The sequence below is a fragment of the Leucoraja erinacea genome, unplaced genomic scaffold (assembly GCF_028641065.1).
Source record: "Leucoraja erinacea ecotype New England unplaced genomic scaffold, Leri_hhj_1 Leri_56S, whole genome shotgun sequence".
In the NCBI taxonomy this organism is placed as follows: Eukaryota; Metazoa; Chordata; class Chondrichthyes; order Rajiformes; family Rajidae; genus Leucoraja; species Leucoraja erinaceus.
Window position 1 is genome coordinate 1 of NW_026576476.1, and position 23,390 is coordinate 23,390.

Sequence of the window (23,390 nt, forward strand, 5' to 3'; positions counted from 1 at the left end):
CCCCCCCCCCCCACCCCCCCCCCCACTTCCCCCCATGTTCACATTGGACAGTTGTACATGAGGTGGAATGAGGGTCTACTATGTGGTGAGGGGTTATCTGGGATTGAGTACTAGGACAGGGAGGTCTCCTGCAGTTGTACAGCAGAGAAGGTTCACCAGATGATTACTGGGATGTCAGGACTTACGGGATAATTAGTGAGTTGGATGATCAGCCGTTATCATATTGAATGGCGGTGCAGGCTCGAAGGGCCGAATGGCCTACTCCTGCACCTAATTTCTATGTTTCTATGGTAGGTCAGGACCGCTCTCTCTAGTTGGCGATGGGAATGATTCAGTTGCCTGATAACAGCTGGGAAGAAACTGCCCCTGAATCTGGAGGTGTGCGGTTTCACATTTCTGTGCCTTCGTTCCTGAGGCCAGCAAGAACTCCTGTGTTCCTCACTAATTGGATCAAGCCCGTACCTTGCAGTCCACCTGGCCCTACCTGTTCTCCCGGATGTCAAACACTTTGACCCCCCCCTCCCATTCCCACACTGACCTTTCTGTCCTGAGCCTCCTCCAATGTCAAAACTAAATCTGAAACTAAAGCTATCATCGATCAAGATCCAATACAAATGGGATGCCTGAACCATATGTAATACACCGGCTGCAATATTTTAAACATTTTACTGTACGATTTTTACACAACAGTTTGCCACTTGGGTTTAGAAGTAGTTGGTATAATAAATAGACAATAATCGCAGGAGTAGGCCATTTGGCCCTTAGAGCCAGTACGACCATTCATTGTGATCATGGCTGATCATCCATAGAAACATAGAAACATAGAAATTAGGTACAGGAGTAGGCCATTCGGCCCTTCGAGCCTGCACCGCCATTCAATATGATCATGGCTGATCATCCAACTCAGTATCCCGTACCTGCCTTCTCTCCATACCCCCTGATCCCCTTAGCCACAAGGGCCACATCTAACTCCCTCTTAAATATAGCCAATGAACTGTGGCCTCAACTACCCTCTGTGGCAGAGAGTTCCAGAGATTCACCACTCTCTGTGTGAAAAAATCCACAATCAGTACCCCGTCCTGCTTCCTCCCTATAGCCCCTGACTCCGCTATCTTTAAGAGCTCTATCTTATGCCCCTGTCCCACTTAGGAAACCTGAACGGAAACCTCTGGAGACTTTGCGCCCCACCCAAGGTTTCCGTGTGGTTCCCGGAGGTTGCAGGTGGTGAAAGCAGGTAGGGAGACTTACAAAAACTCTCTCTTGAAAGCATCCAGAGAATTGGCCTCCACTGCCTTCTGAGGCAGAGAATTCCACAGACTCACAACTCTCTGGGGGGGAAACGTTTTTTCTCGTCTCCGTTCTAAATAGCTTACCCCTTAAATAAAGGAGGAATCTTTGATGAGAAATAGTACTGATGTCATTTCTTGCCTGAAGCACTTGGTTTTAGTTCTGAGCCTCTGGGAAATGGCACTCCATTGATTGAAAGATTAAAGATTCATGTGCTGTCACGTGAAGAAGCCATTACAACTGCAGTTCTACACCTAAGGAACATGAGTGGGTTGGAAGGAACTGCAGGTGCTGTTTTACACTGAAGATAGACATAAATTGCTGGAGTAATTCAGCGGGTCAGGCACCATCTGGGGAGAATAGGAGGAAGTGATGTTTCGGATCGAGAACCTCCTTCAGACTGAGAGGGGCGTTCTTGACCCGAAACGTCCTCTCTTCCATTTCTCCAGGGGTGCTGCCTGAAGCTCTGAGTTACTCCATTGTTTTGTGTCTGTCTTCGAACATCAAAGTGTCTGAAGGGCCTGTCCCACTCTCATGACCTTTTTTACTCGTGAACATTTTTTATCAGGCTAGAAAAACGCTGCAACCTACTTGATGCCATGAGTTAGAAACATAGAAACATAGAAACTAGGTGCAGGAGTAGGCCATTCTGCCCTTCGAGCCTGCACCGCCATTCAATATGATCATGGCTGATCATCCAACTCAGTATCCTGTACCTGCCTTCTCTCCATACCCTCTGATCCCCTTAGCCAGAAGGGCCACATCTAACTCCCTCTTAAATATAGCCAATGAACTGGCCTCGACTACCTTCTGTGGCAGAGAGTTCCAGAGATTCACCACTCTCTGTGTGAAAAAAGTTCTTCTCATCTCGGTTTTAAAGGATTTCCCCCTTATCCTTAAGCTGTGACCCCTTGTCCTGGACTTCCCCAACATCGGGAGCAAATCTTCCTGCATCTAGCCTGTCCAACCCCTTAAGAATTTTTGTAAGTTTCTATAAGATCCCCTCTCAATCTCCTAAATTCTAGAGAGTATAAACCAAGTCTATCCAGTCTTTCTTCATATAGACAGCCCTGACATCCCAGGAATCAGTCTGGTGAACCTTCTCTGCACTCCCTCTATGGCAATAATGTCCTTCCTCAGATTTGGAGACCAAAACTGTACGCAATACTCCAGGTGTGGTCTCACCAAGACCCTGTACAACTGCAGTAGAACCTCCCTGCTCCTATACTCGAATCCTTTTGCTATGAAAGCTAACATACCATTCGCTTTCTTCACTGCCTGCTGCACCTGCATGCCTACTTTCAATGATTGGTTTACCATGACACCCAGGTCTCACTGCATCTCCCCTTTTCCTAGTCGGCCACCATTTAGAGTTCCTACGACTACCATCACGGCCCGCTTACGACCATGCTGCGAGTACGAGTCGAGGGCAAACTCGGCCCAGATCGTGAATTAGGTCGTGAAAGTGGAACAGGCCCTTGCGTTGACAAAGAGCATTAGTCCAGTTCAGGTGTGAAGCACGAACTGCTGGAGGAACTCGGTGGGTCAGGCAGCATCTGTGAAGGGAATGGGTAGGCGATGCCAGGGGTCGGGACCTTTCTTTAGGCTGATGGAATTGGGGTTGAAAGCTGGCAACGGGAGATCGAGTGGATTAAGACCTGGCAATTGATAGGTGAACGCATGTGGATGAGGGGGTGGGGTGGGGGGTGGCAGATTCAGACAGGTGGATTATGTGACAAAGGCATGAGATGAGAAGGAGACATAAGGGTGTCAAATGAGGAAAGAAGAGGAGGGAAGGAGGTTGAGGGGAATCCCCACACCAGTATCCACCTATCACATGAGTTTGAAGATTTAGATATAGATATGATATATATATATATATAGATATGCCTTTTATTGTCACTATACATGTACAGTGAAACTGAAAGCTGCTCGTACTCAGTGCATACATACAATTTAGCACAAAAAACAAGAAACAGAAAAAACAAAAAACAGAAGGGAGATGGGGGGTGGAATAGGTGCACAATTTCTGCGGCGCTACATACATATATACATATATACAGATGGAAGTCCGTGTTGGGCGGTGTAGTCAGTGCATGTGTGAATTTGAATTTATAGTAGTTATAATTCTCAGAAAGCAACTATTCCTGAGTCTGTTTGTCCTGGATTTGATGCACCTATAGCGCCTTCCAGAGGGCAGCAGGTCGAACAGTCCAAACGCAGGATGGGAGCTGTCTTTGATGATCTTCTTTGCCCTGCTAAGGCAGCGGGAGGTGTAGATGTCCATCAGGGAGGGGAGAGGGCAGCCAATGATCCTCTGCGCTGCTCACAGCATGTTGCCCTTCATAACAATAGGAGTTGAGTATAGGAGCAAAGGGGTCCTTCTACAGTTGTACAGGGCCATGGCGAGACCACGCCTGGAATATTGTGTGCAGTTTTGATCTCCAAATTTAAGGAAGGACATTCTTGCTGTTGAGGGAGTGCAGCGTAGGTTCACCAGGTTATTTTCCGGGATGGCGGGACTGTCTTATATTGAAAGAATGGACTGACTGGGCTTGTATACACTGGAATTTAGAAGGAAGAGAGGAGATCTTATGGAAACATATAAGATTACTAGACTAAGTGGGACCCGTTGGGTGAACACAAACTTGTTAAAAAAAGGTGAGGCAAACAATTGGGCTACAGCCACCCGACAACCAAAATTCATTTTGTGAACACAAACTTTTTAAAAAGGGCTGCAGCCACTTTATAACCACATTGAGGGGACTGACCGCGGAGTAGACATGCGTTCAGTGTTATTCGCAGCTCAGAGAGCCGTGACCCTCTCGCTTCCTGGTCTGGCAGAGACTGAGTGAGGCACAACACTTCCTTTTATAGTCCCTCCCCCTGCTGCCAGCGGGGGCAGCAGAGAGAATGGGGAATTTTGTAAAAACATTAATATCTCTCTCATTTTTCATCGACGGAAAAAATCCTCCACACTCGTACGGCGGAGGGGGGCTCTGAGCAAGGTGGCCAAAAATGACGGCTGTAGGTGGCGGCGTTTTCTCTGACATTGCAGCACAGTCGGCCAAAAGTGGTCAAGATCAGAGATTTAGTAATATAGAAGATTAAGGGATTGGACACACCAGAGGCAGGAAACATGTTCCTGATGTTGGGTGAGTCCAGAACCAAGGGCCACAGTTTAAGAATAAGAGGTAGGCCATTTAGAACGGCGGTGAGGAATATCTTTTTCACCAAGAGAGTTGTGAATCTGTGGAATTCTCTGCCTCAGAGGGTGGTGGAGGCTGGTTCTCTGGATACTTTCAAGAGAGAGTTAGATAGGGCTCTTAAAAATAGCGGAGTCGGGGGATATGGGGAGAAGGCAGGAACGGGGTACTGATTGTGGATGATCAGCCATGATCACAGTGAATGGCGGTGCTGGCTCGAAGGGCCAAATGGCCTACTCCTGCACCTGTTGTCTATTGTCTACCTTTGTTGTCTCCCGGAGTATCCTTGACCGGACTTTGCTAGTTTTACCTTGCACTAAACATTATTCATGTATGTATCTGTTTACAGTAAATGGATCGATTGTAATCGTGTATTGTCGATCTGCTGACTGGTTAGCACGCAACAAAAAGCGTTTCGCTGCACCTATAAACTAAACTGAACTATCAACTGCCAGGCTCTGCTCACCCCCACTTCTCATTTCCAGCTTTCTCCCCCCTACTCTACGATTCTGACGAACGGTCTCGACTCGAAACATCACCTGACAATTCCCTACGCGGTGCTGCCCGACCCACTGAATTCTTGCAGCACTTTGGGTTTTGATGGAAATTCCGTTTTCTGCAGTTCCGTGTACCTCCCGGCCAATCCCAGAGTCTGCGGCTATCGATTCCCATTGACGGCTCTGGTCTCCAGCCCACAGATGTTTTGCCTCAAGCCACTCGCTGCTTCTGGGTCCGCTGAATGAATCCGCTCCAGCGACCCCCCCCCTTATCTGTCCGCGCGTTCCCAACTCGCCAAACCATGCGTTTGCAACACAATCGCACCTTCTCAGCTCGAAACTCATAGCTGCACCTTCCCTGTTGTAAACCTAAGGGCCTGTCACACTTGCGCGACCTTGGCTTGCAAATTACGCAACCTCGCGGTCGCTTGAGGCGTGCGGGCACCATGTGGCCGAGCGTGGCCTGTCCCACTTAGAAGTGTGGAGTTGTGCGGGGCTGGTCCCGACATCGCGCGGGGCTCCGAAATTCTGGCTGTGGCCAAAATCTTTGCGTGCCAACGGCCTGTCGGCAGGTAGACGCATTGCGGACGTACGCAGCGTCTTGACGGCGTACACCTAGCGCGCGGCGTTGCGCGATGACGTCACTGCCCGATGCCGTGCAACATCCAAATTCAGTCAGCCCGCCTCCTGCCCAGCTGATTGGTAAGTATGACGCAAATGACATCACGCGCGAACTTCGCATGAACTCCGCTTCCGTTTGGTCGCGCCAAACGCACGCAATCGCATGCAAGTGGGACAGGCCTTAAAGTTCATGTGAGGAGGCAGGAGAATGGGGTTGAGCGGGAAAGATAGATCAGCCACAATTGAATGCCGCTGTTGACATGATGGGCCGAGTGGCCTAATTCTGATCCTATCTCTTATGAACATATGGAGCATCTGAGAGCGGTTGTGGTTCATTTATCTCGGCGTCATGTCCGCCACAGACATTGTGGGCCGAAGGGCCTGTACTGTCCGTTTCTATGTTTAAGAAGGAACTGCAGATGCTGGAAAATCGAAGGTGGGCAAAAATGCTGGAGAAACTCAGCGGGTGCAGCAGCATCTATGGAGCGAAGGAAATAGGCGACGTTTCGGGCCGAAACCCTTCTTCAGACCGATGAATGAATCGGTCTGAAGAAGTGTTTCGGCTCAATCTACCCGTGCGTGCGAGCGTGCGCATGCGCGTGTGGCCGCCAAAAAATGGTGTCCCCCGCCCCCGCCATGTTTTGATAGCGAGTTGAGTTTGGCCATCATTGATCCGAATGGCTTCTTGGAAGGATTGATGAGGCCAGGATCTACACAGCCTATTAAAGCAATAGCCACAAGTAACTTTAATGGGAAGATAAGTTGGTGCTTAGGAACGAGGAGGTTGAGTGGGGTTAATGGATCTGAGAAAGTAAAGTAGCTCAGTCATTATTTTGTAGAGAGTTTAAGTATTCGTACCAGCTCGATATTGACCAACTTCCAAAGTGAGCATGCTGTGTAATAAGGTCATTGGATACATCAAATCCATTAACCTGTTTATTGATCCTTATTCCTTTCTTCTCCCCACCCCCCCCCATCAGTCTGAAGAAGAGTTTCGGCCCGAAACGTTGCCTATTTCCTTCGCTCCATAGAAGCTGCTGCACCCGCTGAGTTTCTCCAGCTTCAAACTTTCTCCAGCAAAAGTTTGAGTGTTAATTAGTGTGTGTCCCGTTACTCTTGAGGCTAGATTATCTCTACGCACGGTGGAGCAGCGGTAGAGTTGCTGCCTGACAACACTTGCAGCGCCAGGGACCCAGGTTCCATCCCGACTACGGGTGCTTTCTCTGCACGGAGTTTGTACGTTCTCCCCGCGGCCACGTGGGTCTTCTCTGATATCTTCAGTTTCCTCCCACACTCCAAAGCCGAACAGGTTAATTGGCTTGTGTTTAAGAAGGAACAGCAGATGCTGGAAAATCGAAGGTAGACAAAAATGCTGGAGAAACTCAGCGGGTGCAGCAGCATCTATGGAGCGAAGGAAATGGGCAACGTTTCGGGCCGAAACCCTTCGTCAGACTGATGGGGGGTGGGGAAAAGAAAGGAATAAGGAGGAGGAGGAGCCCGAGGGCTGGGGGATGGGAGGAGACAGCCTGAGGGCTGAGGAAGGGGAGGAGACAGCAAGGCTAACAAAATTGGGAGAATTCGATGTTCATGCCCCCAGGATGCAGACTCCCCAAGCGGAATATGAGGTGCTGTTCCTCCAATTTCCGGTGTTGCTCACTCTGGCCAATGGAGGAGACCCAGGACAGAGAGGTCGGATACGGAATGGGAGGGGGAGTTGAAGTGCTGAGCCACCGGGAGGTCAGCTTGGTTATTGCGGACCGAGCGGAGGTGTTCGGCGAAATGATCGCCCAACCTCCGCTTGGTCTCACCGATATAGATCAGCTGACATTTGGAGCAGCGGATGCAATAGATGAGGTTGGAGGAGATGCAGGTAAACCTCTGTCGCACCTGGAACGATTGCTTGGGTCCTTGAACGGAGTCGAGGGGGGAGGTAAAGGGACAAGTGTTGCATCTCTTGCGGTTGCAAGGGAAAGTGCCCGGGGAGGGGGGGGACCGAGAGGGAAGGGAAGAATTGACAAGGGAGTTATGGAGGGAGCGGTCTTTGCGGAAGGCAGATATGGGGGGAGATGGGAAGATGTGGCGAGTGGTGGGGTCACGTTGGAGGTGGCGAAACTGACGGAGGACTACTTGTTGTATGTGACGGCTGGTGGGGTGAAAGTTGAGGACTAGGGGCCCTTGTTGGGAGTGGGGGGATGGGGAGAGAGAGAGCAGTGTTGCGGGGTATGGAAGAGACCATCCCCCCCACCCCCCTCTCGCAACAAGGGTAGAGTGTCCCTAGTCCTCGCCTTTCACCGCACCAGACGTCACATACAACAAGTAATCCTCCGTCAGTTTCGCCACCTCCATCTCCCCCCGATATCTGTCTTCTGCAAAGACCGCTCCCTCCATAACTCCCTTGTCAATTCTTCCCTTCCCTCTCGTAACACCCCCTGCCCGGGCACTTTCCCTTGCAACCGCATGAGATGCAACACCTGTCCCTTTCCCTCCCCCCTCGACTCCGTTCAAGGACCCAAGCAATCGTTCCAGGTGCAAAAGAAACATAGAAACATAGAAATTAGGTGCAGGAGTAGGCCATTCGGCCCTTCGAGCCTGCACCGCCATTCAATATGATCATGGCTGATCATCCAACTAGGTATCCCGTACCTGCCTTCTCTTCATACCCTCTGATCCCCTTAGCCACAAGGGCCACATCTAACTCCCTCTTAAATATAGCCAATGAACTAGCCTCGACTACCCTCTGCGGCAGAGAGTTCCAGAGATTCACCACTCTCTGTGTGAAAAAAAGTTCTTCTCATCTCGGTTTTAAAGGATTTCCCCCTTATCCTTAAGCTGTGACCCCTTGTCCTGGACTTCCCCAACGTCAGGAGCAATCTTCCTGCATCTAGTCTGTCCAACCCATAAAGAATTTTGTAAGTTTCTATAAGATCCCCTCTCAATCTCCTAAATTCTAGAGAGTATAAACCAAGTCTATCCAGTCTTTCTTCATAAGACAGTCCTGACATCCCAGGAATCAGTCTGGTGAACCTTCTCTGTACTCCTCTATGGCAATAACGTCCTTCCTCAGATTTGGAGACCAAAACTATACGCAATACTCCAGGTGTGGTCTCACCAAGACCCTGTACAACTGCAGTAGAACCTCCCTGCTCCTATACTCGAATCCTTTTGCTATGAAAGCTAACATACCATTCGCTTTCTTCACTGCCTGCTGCACCTACCATGCCGACAGAGGTTCACCTGCATCTCCTCCAACCTCATCTATTGCATCCGCTGCTCTAGATGTCAGCAGATCTATATCGGTGAGACCAAGTGGTCTCCTCCATGGCCACAGCGAGCAGCACCGGAAATTGGAGGAACAGCACCTCGTATTCCGTTTGGGGAGACTGCATCCTGGGGGCATGAGCCCAATTTTGTTAGTCCTTGCTGTCTCTGCCCCTTCCTCAGTCCCCCTGCTGACTCCTCCCATCCCCCAGCCTTCAGGCTCCTCCTCCTTTTTCCTTTCTTGTCCCCGCCCCCCCCACCCCCGATCAGTCTGAAGGAGGGTTTTGGCCCGAAACGTTGCCTATTTCCTTCGCTCCATAGATGCTGCTGCACCCGCTGAGTTTCTCCAGCTTTTTTGTGTACCTTTGATTTTCCAGCATCTGCAGTTCCTTCTTAAACACAATTATCATAGGGATATGTTCTTGGCCATCTGCAGAATGTTATTTTGCACCACCCTCCAACATATACTAATAGGTAGTAAATATCGTTTTGTTCTAAGGTGCTTCACGGCGAGGGCTGTTTTATGTGGAGTTTATGCATTAATATAGTGTGCGTGTGTGTCTGGAATGCTAGCATTCTATTTAAACATCAGCTGTGGGAAACAATGAAGGGCCCTGACCTGAATCGCCACCCAGCCATGTTCTTCTGTACATCGGTGACACCAAGTGCAGGCTCGGCGATCGTTTGGCTGAACACCTCCACTCAGTCCGTCTTAAACTACCTGATCTCCCGGTGGCTCAGCACCTCAACTACCCCTCCCATTCCCAATCTGACCTCTCTGTCCTGGGCCTCCTCCATTGTCAGAGTGAGGCCCAGCGCAAATTGGAGGAACAGCGCCTCGTATTTCGCTTGGGTAGTTTACACCCCAGCGGTATGAACATTAACTTCTCTAACTTCAGATAGGCCTTGCTTTATCTCGCCATCCCCTTCCCACTTCTCCCACTAGTCTGACTGTCTCCGACTACATTCTATCTTTGTCCCGCCTCCCTCCCCTGACATCAGTCTGAAGAAGGGTCTCGACCCAAAACGTCACCCATTCCTTCTCTCCAAAGAGCCTGCCTCACCCGCTGAGTTACTCCAGCATTTTGTGCCTTCCTATCCATGTTCTCCAGGGATGTTGCCTGAACTGCTGAGTTACTCCAGCACTTTGTCTTTTTTTTTTGTAAACTGGCATCTACAGCTAGCTTAGTTACGGTTTAGTTTATTGTCACATGTACTGAGGCACTGAGCAGTTTTGGTCCTCTAATTTGAGGAAGGACATTCTTGCTATTGAGGAAGTGCAGCGTAGGTTTACAAGGTTAATTCCCAGGATGGCAGGACTGTCATATGCTGAGAGAATGGAGCGGCTGGGCTTGTACAGTCTGGAGTTTAGAAGGATTGGAGGGGATCTCATTGAAACATATGAGATTGTTAAGGGCTTGGACACGCTAGAGGCAGGAAATATGTTCCCGATGTTGGGGGAGTCCAGAACCAGGGGCCACAGTTTAAGAATAAGGAGTAAGCCATTTAGAACGGAGACGAAGAAACATTTTTTCTCACAGAGAGTGGTGAGTCTGTGGAATTCTCTGCCTCAGAGGGCGGTGGAGGCAGGTTCTCTGGATGCTTTCAAGAGAGAGCTCGATAGGGCTCTTAAAGATAGTGGAGCCAGGGGATATGGGGAGAAGGCAGGAACGGGGTACTGATTGGGGATGATCAGCCATGATCACATTGAATGGCGGTGCTGGCTGGAAGGGCCGAATGGCCTACTCCTGCACCTATTGTCCATTGTACATTGACAAGCTTTTCCTGCCTGTCCTCTAGACAGCAGAAAGGCAATGCATGGTTACAATCGAGCCATTCACAGTATACAGGTACACGGTCAAGGGAATGACGTCCAGCACAAGATAATGTCCAGTAAAGTCTGATTAAAGGTATTCCGAGGGTCTCCAATGAGGTAGATAGTAGCTCAGGGCCGCTCCCTAGTTATTAATAGAATGGTTCGGATGCCACTCGTGACCACGTGATTTTCTCCGAGTGCTCCGGTTACCTCCGGGAAAGATTTATATAACCATATAACAATTACAGCACGGAAACAGGCCATCTCGACCCTTCTAGTCCGTGCCGAACACTTACTCTCACCTAGTCCCATCTACCTGCACTCAGACCATAACCCTCCATTCCCTTCCCGTCCATATACCTATCCAATTTATTTTTAAATGATAAAATCGAACCTGCCTCCACCACCTCCACTGGAAGCTCATTCCACACAGCTACCACTCTCTGAGTAAAGAAGTTCCCCCTCGTGTTACCCCTAAACTTCTGTCCCTTAATTCTCAAGTCATGTCCCCATGTTTGAATCTTCCCTACTCTCAATGGGAAAAGCTTTTCCACGTCAACTCTGTCTATCCCTCTCATCATTTTAAAGACCTCTATCAAGTCGCCCCTTAACCTTCTGCGCTTAATCTGAGCAGTAACCTTTTCACACGGGGTGAGCTAGGTATATAGATTGAGCTGCTTGAGGAGGTAGCTGAGGTAGGTTACTATCGCAACCTTTGAGAAACATTTTGACGGGTCCACGGATCGGATCGGTTTAGAGGGATAGGGGCCAGATGCAGGCAGGTGGGACTAGTGTGGATGAGACATGTTGGCTGGTGTGGGCTAGTTGGGCCGAAGGGCCTGTTTCCACGATGTAAGACTCTATGACTCGGAAAGTCTGTTGCTGAATCCTTTCCAGTGGTTAGATATTTTAATGACACTCCTCACATTGGCGACCAAGACAATCAGAACACCCTTGGAGAAATGGGACTTGCTCTTCTGATGATAACCCATTCCGTGCTTAATCGAGCGTTCTACGGTGCATCAGCCACCTTGCATTTCAACTGCTGAGTCATTACCTCGCGTTGCCAGAGCCTCATGGTATCCCTTTGAGTATTTGTTATTTAATCCAGCAAAAGGTAATTTTTTTTTTTACACAATTTATTTTGTTGGAAGGAACTGCAGATGCTGGTTTAAACCGAAGATGGACAAAAGATCAGATTCAGATTCAGATTCAATTTAATTTAATTGTCATTGTCAGTGTACAGTACAGAGACAACGAAATGCATTTAGCATCTCCCTTGAAGAGCGACATAGCAAACGATTTGAATAAATAATAATAAGTGTCCGGGGGGGGGGTGGTGATTGGCAGTCACCGAGGTACGTTGTTGAGTAGAGTGACAGCCGCCGGAAAGAAGCTGTTCCTCGACCTGCTGGTTCGGCAACGGAGAGACCTGTAGCGCCTCCCGGATGGTAGGAGGGTAAATGCTGGAGTAACTTGGCTGGAGAGGCAGCATCTCTGGAGAGAATGAATGGGTGACGTTTCGGGTCGCGACCCTTCAGTGTGAAACGACACCCGTTCCTTGTCTGCTGAGATGCTGCCTGTCCCGCTGAGTTACTCCAGCTTTTTCGTGTTAAACAATTTATTGTTGGGCTAGGCAGACAGAAGTGCTGGAGAAACTCAGCGGGTGCGGCAGCATCTATGGAGCGAAGGAAATAGGCCTGAGTGGTGAGTCTGTGGAATTCTCTGCCTCGGAGCCGAAACCCTTCTTCAGACCCAGCGCAGATTGCTCAGATTGTTGGGTTACTTTAGTTTAGAGATTCAGTGTGGAATCGGGCTATTCAGCCCATCGAGTCCACACTGACCAGTGATCCCCGAACACTAACGTGATTGTACACACACTGGCCACAATTTACAATTTTACCAAGTCTGTAAACCTGTACGGCTTTGGAGTGTGGGAGGAAACCGGGGCTACTGAATAAAACCCACGCAGGTCACGGGGAGAACGTACAGATAAGTACCCGTAGTCGGGATCGAACCCTTGTCTCTGGTGCTTAAAGCAGCACCACTACCACTGCATCTCGTAGTTCTGAGTTGATTAACATCCTAATTGGGATTTTCGCACTCTGCTACTGCTTAGTTTAGTTTGTGTGTTGTCAATTTGATTGATATTTTTAAGAAACTGTGGTATTAAATGTGTTAAATAGAAGTTGCTTTATTTATTGTTTTTAAAAAGTCAGCAATTGTTCGCTTGTGCTTCAGGTGGTTTATTTAAAGTGTCAACTGGTTCAGTGCCAAGATAGACTGTTGCGTGTGCTTTAGCAGTTCCTATGGTAGCACTGTTTGGTAGGGCTGGCTGCGATGAGGCAAGGCAACCTTCGGTGTGTGTGTGTGCGCATGTCTCTTATCATAGCCAGGGCCACTCCCCAAGCTCCCAGTCTCCCAGGTGAGTCTTTCCCTTCACCTGATGCACTGACAACTGAACTCTCTCTTGAAAGTATCCAGAGAACTGGCCTCCACCGCCCTCTTGAGGCAGAGAATTCCACAGGTTCACAACTCTGTGGGAAAACATTTTTCCTCACCTCCGTTCTAAATGGCCAACCCCTTATTCTTAAACTGTGGCCCCTGGTTCTGGATTCCCCCCAACATCGGGGACACGTTTCCTGCTTCCAGCGTGCCCAATCCCTTAATTATCTTATGTTTCAATAAGATCCCCCTCATCCTTCTAGATTCCAGTGTATACAAGCCCAGTCGCTCCATTCTTTCAAGGAGAGGGGAAGTAAGATGGAAAGAGAGGGGGGGGGGGGGGGAGGGGGGAGGACAAAGACCTGTGAGTGATGGGGTGGATATAGGTGTGTGGGACGTTTGACAGGGAGATGGTTAGACCAAGCCAGGTGAGAGATAGGTGGATGCAGTGGTGGAGGGGGGGGGGGGGGGGGGCTGGAGGGGGTGGGGGGGGGTTGGGGGAGGGGTGGGTTGGGGGGGGGTGGGGGTGGCGGGGGGTGGTTGGGGGGGGGGTGGGTGGGGGCGGGAGACGACGGGGGGGGGCGAGACGACGGGAGGGGGAGGGGGGTGGGGGGGGGGAATAGTCAGAGATAATAAACCCAAAGGTACGAGATACCGATAAGCATATTGTTGTGCCTCAGTTCCATAGACTGAAGGGAAGCAGGCAGCAAGTTCCACGTCACCACAACCCCTATGCTTGCATGCGTCTCATCTCGATCTTTGATAAACCTGCTCTGAAGTAAAGCTGGAGTAACTCAGTGGGTCAGGCAGCATCTCTGGAGAAAAGGAATATTGGTGACATTTCCGGCCTAGGTCCTTCTTCAGAATGCAGGGGTTTGACGGTATTTCTCTATTTCTCCTCCTCTCCCTCTCTCCCCCTCTCCCTCTTTCTCCCTCCCTATTTTAGTAGTGACAGACCAGGCCATAGTGACTCTGGCTACCAATGATGCTTACTGCAAGGGTGCCCTGGTTCTGTGCCAGTCTCTGAAACGCCACAACACCACGCGGCAGGTCGTCGTTCTGTTTACTCCGCAAATCTCCAGCAGGATGAGGTAAGGCTCCGTTTTATCTGTTTTTAAACGCTACGGGGGGGGGGGGGGGGGGGGGGAATGAGACCAATTTTCACCTCTTGTTCATGTCGGCCTCGGTCTGAGGCGGTGTGCTCATTGTGGCTTGTTGCCACGTGTACCGAGGTACAGTGAAAAGCTTCTTTCGAAGGGGGCACCCACTTAATCCAGTCTGTCTCCCTCGTTGTAATTGCAGGATTATTGTAAATGTAGGGAGGTCACGGTGGCGCAGCGGTAGAGTTGCTGCCTTACAGCGAATGCAGCGCCGGAGACCAGGGTTCGATCCCAGCTACGGGTGCTGTCTGTACGGAGTTTGCACGTTCTCCCCGTGATCTGCGTGGGTTTTCTCCGAGATCTTCTTGTTTCCTCCCACATTCCAAAGACGTACAGGCTCTATCTCTAAACTGAACTAAACTGAAAGCTATCGACAGCTGGCTCTTGCCTCCCCTCTGATGCATTTATTCCTGAAACTGTCCGGCTTTGGGTAAAGCTGGCCAAGTCTTGCAAAGTTGCAGAGACACGGAGCTGCAGATACGAAGCGCTTACTGGGCGTACAAATATGAAACAAATCCTGATCCATTCCCCATTGACATTAAGCGCGACTCTTGACCTCTTTAGACGGACACAAAGTGCTGGTGTAACTCCGCTGGTCAGGCAGCATCTCTCGAGAGAAAGGATGGATGGGTGATGTCCCTGGTTTTGACCCCAATTCAGACTGAAAGTAGAGGGGAGGGAACTGGATGTAGGGAAAGGCCAGAATAAAGCGGGGCCGGCAACAGATGACCAAGGATGGGTGGAGCCCACAATGGTCCATTGTTGGCTGGGGAAGAGGTGATCACAAAAGGGATTCGAAGGATGCGTGAACTGTGGAGCTGGTAGGACAACTAGGGTGGGTGATGGGGGGGGGGGGGGGGGGGGGGAACGAGGGTTGAATGCAGGGGTTACTTGAAATGAGAGAAATCACCATTCATACTGCTGGGTTGTAAGCTGCCCAACTGAAATAGCCTTCTTTGCCTTGTCTGACCCAGAATACCATTCAACCCAGTCAGTCAGACGAGGGACACAAACGGCTGGAGTAACTCAGCGGGACAGGCAGCGTCTCTGGAGAGATGGAATGGGTGACGTTTCGGGTCGAGACCCTTCTTCGGACTGATGTCAGGGGAGGGGGCGGGACACAGACAGAATGTAGTCGGAGACAGTCAGACTGGTGGCAGAACTGGGAAGGGGGAGGGGATGGAGAGAGAGGAAAAGCAAGGGCTACTTGAAGTTAGAGAAGTCAATATTCATACAGCTGGGGCGTAAGCTGCCCCAAGCCAAATATGAGGTGCTGCTCCTCCAATTTGCGGTTGTCTTCACTCCGACAATGGAGGAGGCCCAGGACAGAAAGGTCAGGTTGGGAATGGGAGGGGGAGTTGAAGTGCTGAGCCACCATGAGATCAGGTAGGTTAAGACGGACTGAGTGGAGGTGTTCAGTGAGATGATCGCCAGGCCTGCGCTTGGTCTCGCCGATGTAGAGAAGTCGACACCTGGAACAGCGGATACAGTAGATGAGGCTGGAGGAGCGGGTCAAAGGAGTTGGAGGAATTGAGTGAAATCCAGGTTAGCCGGGAAGTGGTGTTGGGTAAATTGAATGGATTAAAGGCCGATAAATCCCCAGGGCCAGATAGGCTGCATCCCAGAGTACTTAAGGAAGTAGCTCCAGAAATAGCGGATGCATTAGTAATAAGCTTTCAAAACTCTTTAGATTCTGGAGTAGTTCCTGAGGATTGGCGGGTAGCAAACGTAACCCAACTTTTGAAGAAGGGAGGGAGAGAGAAAACGGGGAATTACAGACCAGTTAGTCTAACATCGGTAGTGGGGAAACTGCTAGAGTCAGTTATTAAAGATGGGATAGCAGCACATTTGGAAAGTGGTGAAATCATTGGACAAAGTCAGCATGGATTTACGAAAGGTAAATCGTGTCTGACGAATCTTATAGAATTTTTCGAGGATGTAACTAGTAGCGTGGATAGGGGAGAACCAGTGGATGTGGTGTATCTGGACTTCCAGAAGGCTTTCGACAAGGTCCCAAATAAGAGATTAGTATACAAACTTAAAGCACAAGGCATTGGGGGTTCAGTATTGATATGGATAGAGAACTGGCTGGCAAACAGGAAGCAAAGAGTAGGAGTAAACGGGTCCTTTTCACAATGGCGGGCAGTGACTAGTGGGGTACCGCAAGGCTCAGTGCTGGGACCCCAGCTATTTACAATATATATTAATGATCTGGATGAGGGAATTGAAGGCAATATCTCCAAGTTTGCTGATGACACTAAGCAGGGGGGCAGTGTTAGCTGTGAGGAGGATGCTAGGAGACTGCAAGGTGACTTGGATAGGCTGGTGAGTGGGCAAATGTTTGGCCGATGCAGTATAATGTGGATAAATGTGAGGTTACCCATTTTGGTGACAAAAACGGGAAAGCAGACTATTATCTAAATGATGGCCGATTAGGAAAAGGGGAGATGCAGTGAGACCTGGGTGTCATGGTACACCAGTCATTGAAAGTAGGCATGCAGGTGCAGCAGGCAGTGAAGAAAGCGAATGGTATGTTAGCTTTCATTGCAAAAGGATTTGAGTATAGGAGCAGGGAGGTTCTACTGCAGTTGTACAGGGTCTTGGTGAGACCACACCTGGAGTATTGGGTACAGTTTTTGTCTCCAAATCTGAGGAAGGACGTTATTGCCATAGAGGGAGTGCAGAGAAGGTTCACCAGACTGATTCCTGGGATGTCAGGACTGTCTTATGAAGAAAGACTGGATAGACTTGGTTTATACTCTCTAGAATTTAGGAGATTGAGAGGGGATCTTATAGAAACTTACAAAATTCTTAGGGGGTTGGACAGGCTAGATGCAGGAAGATTGCTCCCGATGTTGGGGAAGTCCAGGACAAGGGGTCACGGCTTAAGGATAAGGAAGAAATCCTTTAAAACCGAGATGAGAAGAACTTTTTTCACACAGAGAGTGGTGAATCTCTGGAACTCTCTGCCACAGAGGGTAGTCGAGGCCAGTTCATTGGCTATATTTAAGAGGGAGTTAGATGTGGCCCTTGTGGCTAAGGGGATCAGTGGGTATGGAGAGAAGGCAGGTACGGGATACTGAGTTGGATGATCAGCCATGATCATATTGAATGGCGGTGCAGGCTCGAAGGGCCGAATGGCCTACTCCTGCACCTAATTTCTATGTTTCTAGGAGGTGCGTGAAACTCTGCCTCACCTGGAGAGACTGTCGGGGGTCCTTGGATGGAATCAAGGGGGGGGGGGGAGGTAAAGGGACACGTGTTGCATCTCCTGCAATTGCAGGGGAAAGTACTTGGGGAAGGGGTGGTTTGGATGGGAAGGGACGAGTTGACCAGGGAGTCTCGGAGGGAACAGTCTCATCATCTCCTGAATGATGAGGTATTTGTTCCCAAGTTACACGTGTACAGTTCCATCTAGTTACTAAGGCTTGCCCCACAACTCTCCAAACTCTCCCGGTTTTTATATAATACAGAAACACTCCAAGGTTGAGTGACACAACCCTGTGGCACAGGGATAGAGTTGCTGCCTTACAGTGCCAGAGACCCGGGTTCGATCCTGACTGCGGGTGCTGTCTGTATGGAGTTTGTACATTTCCCCCGTGTCTGTGTGGGTTTTCTCCAGGCACTTCGGTTTCCTCCCACACTCCAAAGCCAGGCAGGTTTATAGGCTAGTTGGCTTGGTATAAATGTAAAAAATTGTCCCTAGTGCAGGGTTGTGTTAATGTGGGGGAGATCGCTGGTCGGCATGGGCTCGGAGGGCCGAAGGGCCCGTTTCCGCGCTGAATCTCTAAACTAAAAACAAACGCATCAAGAAACTATGCCTGCCTTAAAAATATATCCATTGACTTGGCCTAGACAATAGACAATAGGTGCAGGAGTTGGCCATTCGGCCCTTCGAACCAGCACCGCCATTCAATGTGATCATGGCTGATCATCCACAATCAGTACCCCGTTCCTGCCTTCTCCCCATATCCCCTGACTCCGCTATCTTCAAGAGCCCTATCTAGCTCTCTCTTGAAAGCATCCAGAGAACCGGCCTCCACCGCCCTCTTAGGCAGGTAATTCCACAGACTCACAATTCTCTGTGTGTAAAAAAGTGTTTCCTCGTCTCCGTTCTAAATGCTTTAGCCCCTATTCTTAAACTGTGGCCCCTGGTTCTGGACTCCCCCCAACATCGGGAACATTCTGGCAACTGAACCATCCTGCCACAACCAGAGAACAGGGCTGAAACTGCTATTTACCTCACTGGTGACCCTTGTCCTCCACAGCCTTATGCGGCTATAAATTCCACAGATTCACTGCACTCCCTCTCATCTCCTTCATAAAGGAACGCCCTTTAATTCTGAGGCTGTGCCCGCTGGTCCTAGACTTTCCCACTAGTAGGAGTGGCCGAAACATACTATCCTATACACACTACGGTAAATTGGCCCTGTAAATTGTCCCTAGAATTAGTGAATGAGTGATCGCTGGTCGGCGTGGACTCGGTGAGCTGAAGTGCCCATTTCCACGCTATATGTCTAAACTAAATGATACCCCACTGCCTGGATACCACCTTTATCGTGTTTGAGTCGCTGTATTTCCATGAAAGGGTTACATCCCTTGGTTAGTCACAATCTTTTTTTCTTCCCCCAGAGTGGAATTGCTAGAGACTCGAGTGCATAACATTAAGCTGAGAGGGGCAAAGTTTAAAGGAGACATGTGGGGCAGTGTCGGGTGCCTGGAACACGCTGCCAAGAGTGCTGGTGGAGGCAGATGTGACAGTGGCATTTAAGAGGCTTTTACAGAGGCACATTGATATGCCGGGAGGGATATTGATCATATGCAGGCAGTGCAGCGTCAGATTTTCATATATTTCAAGTAATTAGCAGCCTAGCCACTAAATGGATGAGAATGGTTGAAGGGGGTGTCTTTTAAATGCACGCAAGCTCACTCACAGAGACCTTCAGAGCTTCTACTTACATATGCCTTCAAAACACAATCTTTTGATGAACTTTATTGTTGCTAGAAAACAGTAAGATACATCCAAATTTCTTCCAACTCGTTACTACAATCTTCATCGAACTCCAGCTTATTACTTTAGATGCTAGTAAACTCCTCGTGTCTCCGTAACACTGGCAAGATCTGGCATGATCTCCTTTAGATCTCCCATGGACCCCGCATGGTAGAAGGGTTAACCTTCCCCATCGTCTCTCCAAACTAATCTAAAAACTAAACTTCTGCACAAGCATCTAAGCTCCAAACACGCCCAAAAACACATCATAAATCCCACCCACAATATAACGGGCAGTCTAAAATGTAAAGGCACATGCCATCCACAATGACATGCAAAACAAACCAAATGGCCACTACAGGCAGAGGAGATTAGTTTAACATGGCTCCGTGTTGGCATGGACATTGTGAGCCAAAGGGCCTGTTCACGAGCTGCAATGTTCTATGTTTTTTATGTCCATGTGTCCCAGTTGGTTTGGTGTAGTTTAGTTTAGAGATGCAGCATGGAAAGGGGCCCTTCGACCGATCATTGATCACCAGTTCACACCAGTTCTGTGTTATCCCATTTTCTCATCCATGTTCGCTACAACTAGGGGCGATTTACAGAGGGCTAATTAACCAGGGAAGAAACCGGAGCGCCCTGAGGATATTTCTGAGGCAGAGATGGATAGCTTCTTGATTAGTACGGGTGTCAGAGGTTATGGGGAGAAGGCAGGAGAATGGGGTTAGGATGGAGAGATAGATCAGCCATGATTGAATGGCGGGGTAGACTTGATGGGCCGAATGGCCCAATTCTGCTCATGTATTTAGTTTAGTTTGGAGATACAGCGGACCAGCACATTTCCCCACACATTAACACTATCCTACACCCACTAGGGACAATTTTTACATCTATAACAAGCCAATTAACTTACAAACCTGTACGTCTTTGGAAACCGAAGATCTCGGAGAAAATCCACGCAGGTCACGGGGAGAACGTACAAACTCTGTACAGACGGCGCCCGTAATCGGGGTCGAACCCGGGTCCCCGTCGCTGCAAGGCAGCAACTCTACCGCTGTGCCGCCATGACCGCCTGTATTACTTATGAAACCCACGCGCAGTCGCAGTGTGAAAGCGTAAACTCCACACAGACTGCCCCCCTGAGGTTGGGATTGAAACTGGTGTTACCCAGAGATGCCGAATTGAGTTCTCCAGCACTTTGTGTCTTTTATTTTTGGTTAGCCGGCATCTGCAGTTCCTCGTATCTCCATTTTCTTACTGCAGGCTTGGTCACAGCTCTGTTTGAGATGCTTTATAGTTCCTCCTCTCTTGGTTTGAGTAAACACATTTGAACTTTAAAAAAAAAAAAAAAAAACACCTCTTTTGCAACAGCCACTACTGCTTAGTTTAGTTTAGAGATACCGCGCGGAAAAAGGCCGTCCAGCCCACCGGGTCCGCACCAACCAGCGATCCCCGCTCATTAGCACCTCGCTACCTGCGCTAGGGACAATTTACACATGTACGCCAAGCCAATATACCTGCATTCCTGCACGTCTTTGGAGTGTGGGAGGGAGTCGAAGATCTCGGAGCAAACCCGCGCAGGTCACGGGGAGAACGTACAAACTCCGCACAGACAGCACCTGTGGTCAGGATCGAACCCGGGTCTCCGTGGCTGCAAGCGCTGTACGGGCAGTAACTCTACCGCAGCGCCACCATGCTGCTCCAAGCTTGTATTCAATCAGGATGCTGCACTACAAATTGTACCTGGAGTTTAACACCCAAGAAAAACCCTAGTTCGGTTCTTGCGAAGAGCCAGATGAAAACCAAATTTCACAAATTTAAAATGGCGTGTTTTTAAAAAAAATAAGGAAATGCAAGTATTTTATTCTACCAAATATTACCAGTCTGGTATTCTTGGAGTTCATCGAGTTCTTGAAACCCACCTCTGATCCTCTAACCTTAGTCCAGCACAACTGCGGACTACACAACTGTCATTCCTGTAAGTATAATGGCTGGTGCTATTAAATGTATCACCCCTGATAGAAATCTGCCAATGCAACCATTTTCTGTTCTTGTAAACCCCTTGTCCCATCTCCAACTTCTTTCCTTGAGGCGTTGTGTTGCCGTCTCCCAAATCAACGTCAACTCTTCCACCACAAGGTTGAATCTTGTGCCTTGCTGTGTGTTATCTTGTGCGTGAATCTTGTGTGTTATCAGTTTAGTTCAGAGCAAGTTGACCTCCAACTTTTGAAGGGCCTTTCCCAAGTTATTCACGAATTCTCCCGAGCTTTCAAACTCGCAGAATGTTCGTAACTAATCCGTAGGAGTCTGTGGATATATATAACCATATATAACCATATAACCATATAACAATTACAGCACGGAAACAGGCCGTCTCGGCCCTACAAGTCTGTGCCGAACAAATTTTTTCCCCCTTAGTCCCACCTGCCTGCACTCGTACCATAACCCTCCATTCCCTTCTCATCCATATGCCTATCCAATTTATTTTTAAATGATACCAATGAACCTGCCTCCACCACTTCCACTGGGAGCTCATTCCACACCGCTACCACTCTCTGCGTAAAGAAGTTCCCCCTCATATTACCCCTAAACTTCTGTCCCTTAATTCTGAAGTCATGTCCTCTTGTTTGAATCTTCCCTATTCTCAAAGGGAAAAGCTTGTCCACATCAACTCTGTCTATCCCTCACATCATTTTAAAGACCTCTATCAGGTCCCCCCTTAACCTTCTGCGCTCCAGAGAATAAAGACCTAACTTATTCAACCTTCTCTGTAACTTAGTTGTTGAAACCCAGGCAACATTCTAGTAAATCTCCTCTGTACTCTCTCTATTTTTGTTGACATCCTTCCTATAATTGGGCGACCAAAATTGTACACCATACTCCAGATTTGGTCTCACCACCAATGCCTTGTACAATTTTAACATTACATCCCAGCGGCTCGTTATGCCAGCCGTAGGTACTCGGGGCATCAGGTAAGTCGGGACGTTTTTTCCAGCCTAGTAAAAAATGGTTGAAAAAACAGGCCCTTTAGGCTAGGCACACCATAGGGAAGAAGAAGAAGCTGATTGCGTTTTGGTTGAAGGGGCCACCCAGAATAATCCCACCTACCAGTCCTTCATGGCTCCTCGATAATCTTTGAGGGCTTTAGGAAAGCTCGGTGTGCCAAAGACAACAGACAATAGACAACAGGTGCAGGAGTAGGCCATTCAGCCCTTCGAGCCAGCACCGCCATTCAATGTGATCATGGCTGATCATCTCCAATCAGTACCCCGTTCCTGCCTTCTCCCCATATCCCCTGACTCCGCTATTCATAAGAGCCCTATCTAGCTCTCTCTTGAAAGCATCCAGAGAACCTGCCTCCACCGCCCTCTGAGGCAGAGAATTCCACAGACTCGCCACTCTCTGTGAGAAAAAGTGTTTCCTTGTCTCCGTTCTAAATAGCTTACTCCTTATTCTCAAACTGTGGCCCCTGGTTCTGGACTCCCCCAACATCGGGAACATGTTTCCTGCCTCTGGCGTGTCCAAGCCCTTAACAATCTTATATGTTACAATGAGATGCCCTCTCATCCTTCTAAACTCCAGAGTGTACAAGTTCAGCTGCTCCATTCTCTCAGCATATGACAGTCCCGCCATCCCGGGAATTAACCTTGTAAACCTCCGCTGCACTCCCTCAATAGCAAGAATGTCCTTCCTCAAATTAGGGGACCAAAACTGCACACAATACTCCAGTTGTGGTCTCACTAGGGCTCTGTACAACTGCAGAAGACTCCTCTCATTTTCCTGGTTCAGCTTTTCATGGTAGCTTTTCTGTGGCCTGTTCTGATGTACAGTGAAAAGCTTTTGTTGCGTGAGATCCAGTCAGCAGAAAAATGATTCATTTGCAGAGTATAGATAGAGATCTCCGAGTGTGGAGCGATTGTAATATGTGATGGTAGATCTGCTTATATGGCCAGCGCACACAGAATAGAATAGTTTATTTATTGTCATTGTAACATGAACCATGTACAACGAAATTTAAAAATGTCAGCCAGTCAGTGCACCATTCAAACATTTCTAAAAGCTAACGATACATACAAGGTAAAATATTAAAAGATAAACAACTAAATAAAT

General features: G+C 48.9%; 1 protein-coding gene across 1 annotated transcript in view; it reads left to right on the forward strand.

Moving 5' to 3' along the window:
• Positions 1–13,061: 13,061 nt before the first annotated feature.
• LOC129694184 (glycogenin-1-like) overlaps positions 13,062–23,390 on the forward strand; it is a 94,684-nt gene continuing 84,355 nt past the window's right edge. Inside the window, exons 1-2 of the mRNA XM_055630902.1 lie at positions 13,062–13,110; positions 14,077–14,221. Of these exons, the coding sequence (XP_055486877.1) occupies positions 13,062–13,110; positions 14,077–14,221 (194 nt within the window). The remainder of the gene's footprint in view (positions 13,111–14,076; positions 14,222–23,390) is intronic.